General features: G+C 40.7%; 1 protein-coding gene across 1 annotated transcript; it reads right to left on the bottom strand.

The window, feature by feature from the left end:
- Positions 1 to 6,692: 6,692 nt before the first annotated feature.
- ccr12a (chemokine (C-C motif) receptor 12a) lies at positions 6,693 to 8,708 on the bottom strand. Its single transcript, XM_084188290.1, has 2 exons — positions 8,626 to 8,708; positions 6,693 to 8,399 (listed from the first exon to the last, which is right to left on the bottom strand). Exon 2 carries the CDS (start codon positions 8,379 to 8,381, stop codon positions 7,275 to 7,277), a length of 1,107 nt encoding a protein of 368 aa, XP_084044416.1. The 5' UTR covers positions 8,382 to 8,399; positions 8,626 to 8,708; the 3' UTR covers positions 6,693 to 7,274.
- Between the last annotated feature and the right edge of the window lie 630 nt (positions 8,709 to 9,338).

Genomic DNA, 9,338 nt, shown 5'->3' on the forward strand with positions numbered 1-9,338 from the left:
AGTATTGGAGGCAGCAGAGAACACAGAGGGTTTACAAGTGGATCCTGACTAGACAAAAGCCTGAAGGAGCTTGAGGAACAAACAAAGAAATAGTTCAAAATAGTGTAAATCGCTACATATCCACATGGAGAGTTTAACCAGAAATTGGAAGACATGCAGAGATAGAGGTAGGATTAAACAGGGTGTTATGTGGTTATGTCTCCTTGTTGTATTGTATTTAATAAGTCAGCAACTCTGGTCAGTGTCTCTGTCATAACTATATCACTTGCTATATTTTCTTTACACTGAACTATCCCACTTGACTTACACTGAGTAAAAGCAAGTAAAGAAAATGCTGTATTAATATATGGGGGCAACCCACGCATGGAAAATAAAATGTATTTACTTTACTTTACTTGATCGACAATATGACAACAGACACTGAAACTCTAGCAGCAATATTAGCTTGATTTCCCATATGTGCCTTTCTTGTATTCATAGAGATTTCACTGTGAACAAGCTGTCTCCTCCACATTGGTGATTTTAACATGGATCAATAGACTGCGGGTCCCCCTTCTACATGGTAGCGTGAGTCTTTGGCGGTCACAGGTGAATCAATAGTAATCTGGTCAATCTCTCTCCTACCGATCAGGATTACTGCTATTACTGCTACTTGTGAGCACTGACTGCCTCTTATGATGAAAACAGTCTCTCTATCTCCAGTAGTACTAGCAGTAGTACTATAGTAAATTACAAATTTTGCCTTCCACCTTATCTCACCTCTCCATCCTATGTAGTGTTGTATTTTAGATTCAAACACACACACTCTCTCGCTCTCGCTCTCGCTCTCGCTCTCGCTCTCGCTCTCTCGCTCGCTCTCTCGCTCGCTCTCGCTCTCTCGCTCGCTCTCGCTCTCGCTCTCGCTCTCGCTCTCGCTCTCGCTCTCGCTCTCGCTCTCGCTCTCGCTCTCGCTCTCGCTCTCGCTCTCTCATATTATGGTGGGGCATCCCTATAGGATTTACCTACTCTGACTTGGTTATACAGACTCGATCAAAACAAACTCTCCGAATGGAACGCCTAAATCAATACTCACTTTCTAATATCAATGAACACTACGAGACCATCCATAGTCAGCCATAGTAGTAAGCTACAGTACAGGGGCGAATTTTAGTGGCTGGCCATATATTTAGAGCATCCGTGGAAACAATCTCGTTTGACAAAATACATGAGGCGTCAACCTCAGTCAGTATTTTGTATCACATAGAACTCGTGATCCCATGCATCAAAATTAACTAGAGATCGATTCAGACACGGGCACGTATCAATTTAGCCACGACTATCTTATTCACAGATAGACAAATACATTTATTTAAACGTACCTGGGTCAGTGTCACCTGCCTTTGAATCATACTATAGATGAACCTTCAAATTCTTATGGCATTTCTCATGTTTTGGTGTTCTAAGAATAGGATATCGCATATCCTCCGTTGGGCCATGTTCCAGGTTTGTCAGCCGATTTTCGGACCATTCGTACGGCGATGCTGCTGTGCAATAGTCTTTCTCCTGGGTACCACAATGCTTCGACCAATAGCGGACCATTTTACATCAATTCAGCCTCTGTTTCGCTGCCCCCGCCCATGCACGCATCACGCACAAATTAAAGAAATGTACTCGCACGCATATCTAAATTACGTAATTATACTGAACAAAAATATAAACGCAACATGCAACAATTTGAAAGATTTTACAGCGTTACAGTTCATATAAGGACATCAGTCAATTGAAATAAATAAATTAGTCCCTAATCTATTGATTTCACATGACTGGGCAGGGGTGCAGCCATGGGTGGGCCTTGGAGGGCATAGGCCCACCCACTTGGAAGCCAGGCCCATCCACTGGGGAGCTAGGACCAGCCAATCAGACAGAAATACTCCTCAGCAAAATTTGAGATAAATAATATTTTTGTACATATTAAACATTTCTGGGATTTTCTATTTCAGCTCATGAAACATGGGACGAAGACTTTACATTTATATTTTTGTTCAGTGTATATATTTCACAAATGTACAGTATGTCCATAGTATGGAAGCCCATTCCCCCACCACTTAATTTTTCCTAAAAATGTCAATATTATCTTCATTTGTAGCATTATGTGGCAATTTCCATCTATCCACCTTGCAAAGTTCAGCACAGCACCACAAATGTGTGGAGAGCTGGTATTTGCCCCAACACTTTAGATTCGGTTCAATAAAAAAATATTGACACAAACGTGTTGAAAAATACTGTTGTTTAGACTGATTTGCCACATGATTCCTCAACTCATGCACAATTAATCTGTGCTTCAGTCTGATCAACTGTAGCCTACTGATAACAACCACAGCTGCTGGTAGTCTAGAGAAGCCTATGTGCTCTGACTCCCTCTGGCCAGGGGAACCAAAGTAATGTAATGTATTTATTGCCTAAGCTGTGTATTTATAGCCTAAAATAGGCCTATTTTTTTGTGTTCAGAGAAAATGTGAATGTGATCAAATTTGTTCTATATTCTAACTTTGGGTGGCTAGGCTACCTAGACCTTATCAATCCAAAATTATTGATTGGAATTAATTAATCAATCAACACAATAATGATGACATACTGTGTGAGTAACTTTTTAATTACAGATGCAAAGGCCTAGTTGATGCAACCCTACTTAAAGCAAAATAGGCCTATTTTTTTGTGTTCAGAGAAAATGTGAATGTGATCAAATTTGTTCTATATTCTAACTTTGGGTGGCTAGGCTACCTAGACCTTATCAATCCAAAATTATTGATTGGAATTAATTAATCAATCAACACAATAATGATGACATACTGTGTGAGTAACTTTTTAATTACAGATGCAAAGGCCTAGTTGATGCAACCCTACTTAAAGCAAACTCTATAGTTCTATTGTCCAATCGCAGTTGTTCTTTTTTTTTCTTTTTTTTTAAACCATATGACCTGATTAGAAAAACTCTGGTCCCATCATAGCCCATATAAAACCGTTTTACAGCTGATTTATTACTATGTCATACTCTCCAACTAGGGTCCAGAGTTTTACCTGGTTGGGTTAGCCCAGTGGTTCTCTAACTTCTCCTCGGGGACCCCCAGACGTTTCACAATTTAGTTTTAGCCCTGAACTACTTCACCTGATTCACCTAATCAAGGGTTAGTTGACCAGTTGAATCAGGTATGCTAGTTTTGGAATATATCAAATACATGAACTGGCTGGGGGTCCCAGAAGAGAGGTTTGAGAACCACTGGGTTAGCCTACCAGATCAGGAAAAACTCTGGGTCCCAGGAAAACGTACGTATCTCAAAATGTTTACTTACGTATCTCAAAATTTCGACTTAGTGTCTAGATATTTTTAGACAGTATCTCGAAATTTTGATTTACGTATATCGACATTTTTAGATAGTATCTCGAAATGTTTTGATAGTATCATTTTTTTTAATTATTATTGCCGGGAATGGGCTTCCATACCTTTGAGTATCAATTATAGACCATGGGCTACTAGATATTGTGAAGCCTTGGATACTGAAATCATTTATACATTCTTAAGTAGGCCTATGTGTCACTTTTTAATGAAGATATAGTTCCTCTGTGTTATAGAAGCCTTGCTTGCCAGGCTTATGTTTCATTTGTACTATGGTGAATAGTGCCACCATGTGCCCATTAAGTGTTGCATCACCCTCCCTGAGACCAAAATTAACTTGTGCTTCTGACATTCACAGAAGTCTGTTTACTTTCTCCATCTGAGAGCTGGCTCGCTTACTTTCTTGCACTGTCGCTGCAACGCTAACACTTTTTTTAAAGGAGGCAATTTTTTTGTAAAGCTAACGGTACGTGTTTTCTCACCTCCCTTGAAGAGTCAGTATAAGCATCTGGTAAATGACTGATGTACAATTCCACTGAAGAATGATTTTGTAATATTGTTAGGGCTGGTTTCTCGGACACAGGTTAAGCCTAGTCCTAGACTAAAAACATGTTCAATGGAGAACCTTCATTGAACATGCTTTTTAGTCTAGGGCTACAATTTAGAAAAATAGTTTATATCTATGTCCCCATAGGAGAACCCTTTCCACAGAGAGTTCTATATGGAACCCAAAACGGTTCTACCTAGTGTGGTGGATATTATAAAATAAGGATTTGCTGGAGTCCAAGTCAAACTAAGATTCTTTATTTTTCTGAGCTCAGGAGAATAGCAGTTACACAGTGCAGTGCAGACAGTCTGATTTCTGAAGCATTGGGTGATAAGCACATCTTTATAGTTCCTGTCCTTGGGCAGAACTTTGTTCTGTTTTCATCTATACAAGGATACAGGTATAGCTGGTTTGCAACACAGGATTATACTCCCAAGAACAGGAGATGATAATAGGACTGTTTCACACAGTTTGACAAGGTTAGTCACATACTCTACTCCTGAGTGGCGCAGTGGTCTAAGGCACTGCATCGCAGTGCTAACTGTGCCACTAGAGATCCTGGTTCGAATCCAGGCTCTGTCGCAACCGGCCGCGACCGGGAGACTCATGGGCGGCGCACAAGTTTGCAACGCCAGGGTTGTGGGTTCGATTCCCACGGGGGGCCAGTATAAAAAAATATGTATTCACTAACTAACTGTAAGTCGCTCTGGATAAGAGCGTCATGTAAATGTAATACTCAGTTATGTGTACACATACAATTAAAATGTCCCATTACACTAGAACCAAACAGAGTTACAGTGGGGCAAAAAAGTATTTAGTCAGCCACCAATTGTGCAAGTTCTCCCACTTAAAAGGATGAGAGAGGCCTGTAATTTTCATCATAGGTACATGTCAACTATGACAGAAAAAATGAGGGGAAAAAATCCAGAAAATCACATTGTAGGATTTTTTATGAATTTATTTGCAAATTATGGTGGAAAATAAGTATTTGGTCAATAACAAAAGTTTCTCAATACTTTGTTATATACCCCTTGTTGGCAATGACACAGGTCAAACGTTTTCTGTAAGTCTTCACAAGGTTTTCACACACTGTTGCTGGTATTTTGGCCCATTCCTCCATGCAGATCTCCTCTAGAGCAGTGATGTTTTGGGGCTGTCGCTGGGCAACACGGACTTTCAACTCCCTCCAAAGATTTTCTATGGGGTTGAGATCTGGAGACTGGCTAGGCCACTCCAGGACCTTGAAATGCTTCTTACGAAGCCACTCCTTCGTTGCCCGGGGGGTGTGTTTGGGATCATTGTCATGCTAAAAGACCCAGCCACGTTTAATCTTCAATGCCCTTGCTGATGGAAGGAGGTTTTCACTCAAAATCTCACGATACATGGCCCCATTCATTCTTTCCTTTACACGGATCAGTCGTCCTGGTCCCTTTGCAGAAAAACAGCCCCAAAGCATGAAGTTTCCACCCCCATGCTTCACAGTAGGTATGGTGTTCTTTGGATGCAACTCAGCATTCTTTGTCCTCCAAACACGATGAGTTGAGTTTTTACCAAAAAGTTATATTTTGGTTTCATCTGACCATATGACATTCTCCCAATCCTCTTCTGGATCATCCAAATGCACTCTAGCAAACTTCAGACGGGCCTGGACATGTACTGGCTTAAGCAGGGGGACACGTCTGGCAATGCAGGATTTGAGTCCCTGGCGGAGTAGTGTGTTACTGATGTTAGGCTTTGTTACTTTGGTCCCAGCTCTCTGCAGGTCATTCACTAGGTCCCCCCGTGTGGTTCTGGGATTTTTGCTCACCGTTCTTGTGATCATTTTGACCCCACGGGGTGAGATCTTGCGTGGAGCCCCAGATCGAGGGAGATTATCAGTGGTCTTGTATGTCTTCCATTTCCTAATAATTGCTCCCACAGTTGATTTCTTCAAACCAAGCTGCTTACCTATTGCAGATTCAGTCTTCCCAGCCTGGTGCAGGTCTACAATTTTGTTTCTGGTGTCCTTTGACAGCTCTTTGGTCTTGACCATAGTGGAGTTTGGAGTGTGACTGTTTGAGGTTGTGGACAGGTGTCTTTTATACTGATAACAAGTTCAAACAGGTGCCATTAATACAGGTAACGAGTGGAGGACAGAGGAGCCTCTTAAAGAAGAAGTTACAGGTCTGTGAGAGCCAGAAATCTTGCTTGTTTGTAGGTGACCAAATACTTATTTTCCACCATAATTTGCAAATAAATTCATAAAAAATCCTACAATGTGATTTTCTGGAATTTTTTTTCTCAATTTGTCTGTCATAGTTGACGTGTACATATGATGAAAATGACAGGCCCCTCTCATCTTTTTAAGTGGGAGAACTTGCACAATTGGTGGCTGACTAAATACTTTTTTTCCCCACTGTATGCTATGGGGACAGCCGAAGAACCCTTTTGGAAGCCTTTTTTCTAAGAGTGTAGGCATAATCTCTGTCCGGGCAAACTGTCCCTAAATGTTAAGCAAAGTGAAATATGAATAATAGGATGACTAACAGGATGCTCTTCAAGCAGTTTCTGAGAAGTGTGAGTAAGGGAGGTCTGAGTAATACCAAGAACAGGCTGCTCTGAAAATACCTAAAGTGGAGAAGTAGTTTCTTTTCTTTCACAATAGTTAGGGCAACTAGAAGATGGTATGATAGGCCTAAATAGAGTATGATAGAGCATAGAATATACATATTTCTCAACAGGTAGACTGACATTCAGTTGCTCAACATTCAGAACCACATGCCACAAATAAATACATTATTTCAAGACTCTTTATTTATTTTATCAACAATTTCATGCAAAGATTCAGAGATAGTAACAGCTTAAGCTCCTGAAGCAAATAGAATGTACACTTTCTTGTATAGAATCAAATTATTCAAAATGTAATTTGTATTTTAACTTACAATTTAGCAACAAATGTTGAGTACATCAAGTCAGAAGCAAAACTACACATAATTGTACACATTGTGTTGCTCTGAAATTCCCTGAGAACATTAACAGTGCTTGTCCTCTGTAGCTCAATTGGTATAGCATGGCGCTTCCAACGGCAGGATTGTGGGATTGATTCCCGGGACCCCCAGTATGTGAAATGTGTGCACGCATGACTGTAAGTCACTTTGGATAAAAGCGTCTGCTAAATGGCATATTTTTGACCTGGGCAGGAGCTCACCGGCACCTCAAATGTTCTACTGCTTGAGCTCCTGTTCCTCTTATAGAATATTAGCTCAAAAGTATTGTGGAGTTCCTGCACCTAAATATAAACAGTACCGGCACCCAAAATGAGTACCGGAACCTATTTCACTCCAAGTCAAACACTGCACATCAATACTCTCTGTTTTAAAGACCAGTTCCTGTTCTCTCGTATTCATAAATGGAATGTGGACTTTTCTGAGAAGTTCTTCTACTGTTGCTACTTTGGCTAGTCAGGATATGTCTCTTCAGACATGGGATGTGCTTTGCAAGTAGTTTCCTAAAGTGACTCTGAAACTTTTTCGCAACAAATGTGTAAAAGACAGGGCTCACACAACAGTAGAGGTATGCTATATTCCTAGTGACATACAGAGCGTAATCAAGCACTTCAGAACACGGCTCAGAATCATCACTGGTGGAGAACTGGAGGGCCCTCAGCAGAATCACAACATTGTATGGGGTCCAGCACACAAAAAACGTGAATATAATCACAAAAATCAGCTTGACTGTCCTGCACTTTTCACTCATCCGGATTGACATGATTCGGACCGTGATTCTAACATAGCAGTACATGACCATAGCCAAGGGAAACAGGAAGAAGATCACAAACTGCTGATAGTATCCAACAAGCTGCCATTTCATCATGATCTCCTTGGAGAAGCCAGTCTCCTCACAAAGGTGTCCGGCTCGAGGATCCTTCCGGACGTTGTATAGAACCAACTCCTTGACACTGGCCAGAAGGCTGATACACCACACAACTGCTGAGGAGACACAGGCGTAGATCTTCCTCCTCCATTTGGCAGAGTTGATGGCATGGACCACAGCCAGGTACCGGTCAAAGGTCATGAGAGTGAGGAAGAGGACGGAGCTGTAGAATCCTATGAAGTACACGCTACCCACCAGCTTGCACATGACCGGGCCAAAGATCCACTCAGAGTAGTAGTAAATGGCCAAGAAGGGTAAACTGGAGGCGAACAGCAGATCAGAGATGACCAGGTTGAGGAGGAAGATGTTGGTGACGGAAGTGAGCTTCTCATATTTGCAGATAATGCACAGAACCAGCCCATTCCCAATGATGCTCAACAGGAAATTGATGGTGCAGAATGTTGGGTTGAACTTGGCTCCAAATCTGTTCACGGCAGCTGTGGCACAAAGACTCACCAGTTCATCCACAACATAGCTGGGGTCTGTGCCGTTATGATCCGTGTCATTTTCATCGTTGTAAAAAGCCAAGAAGTCGTTGTACTCTGCCATTGTTGTCAGTCTCTAAACCTGTTTAGAGGTTGTAAATATGTTTTATTTTCTGATCTGCTATTACCTCCTATGTATTTGCAGTTTGAAAGATAAACCGGTAGTTACACAGTATTTAGCTTTATGCTTTCATTTCTTTAACTTCAATTTTAAGTAAATACCAGAAACTACTCATTTTAATTTCTTATTAAATACTCTACAATCTGCAAGTGGACTGTATACTTATAGCAATACTTTAACAACTTACCAATGTGACCTTTCTAGGTCGTGGTGTTTTGATTGTCAGAAAGGGAGCGTTGTTTTCCTGTTAAAAGTGTCAGTGCTAGTAGGTTGAAGCTTTGTGTTCGAGAGGTGTTGCTTCTGCTAGAGATATGTGATCTACTCCAGCCTTAGAGCCTCCCTAACAAAGGGCTGTCTTGACACTGTTCAATAGAGGAACTACTGGAACCTTATTCATCTTAATCATAAAAAGGTTGTAACATGGGATTCAACTTATTAACAAGACTATAACAGAAGTTTATTCAAAAAAAGACTTCACAGTCAACAGTGCTTTCTCTGATAAGAAAATACATGTAGAAATGTATACATTTGTTTTGAAATGTGGATATCAAAATAATAAAAGGCAATTGTAACAGGCCAACAATATCTAAAAGTATAATACAAACTGTTTGAAAATAGCCCATCTGATATATTTTTTACAAATGTGTGGGTGGGGGGGGGGGGCGGGGGTAATAAAATGTCAACTTGTCAAAAGTTTTCAAAATAAGATAGATGGAAGTTAATCATGTAAAACTTTTCATGGTTACTACAGACAGACAACGCATACTGACAGTAAACATGCTAGTTTCCATCCAGCAGGAGGTTCACTGAACACTGAGGGGAAAATGCAGAAGTTGTGAACCTGTAACAAACCTATCTAGTAGGACAATAAATATGTTTATACCCGTAGAAGTGAAGCAA

The sequence above is a fragment of the Coregonus lavaretus genome (genome assembly GCF_964263955.1).
Source record: "Coregonus lavaretus genome assembly, chromosome: 23".
NCBI lineage: Eukaryota > Metazoa > Chordata > Actinopteri > Salmoniformes > Salmonidae > Coregonus > Coregonus lavaretus.

What these genes read in the sequence shown, in the direction of transcription:
- ccr12a (XM_084188290.1), bottom strand. Translation starts at nt 8,381, where the DNA reads ATGGCAGAGTACAACGACTTCTTGGCTTTTTACAACGATGAAAATGAC.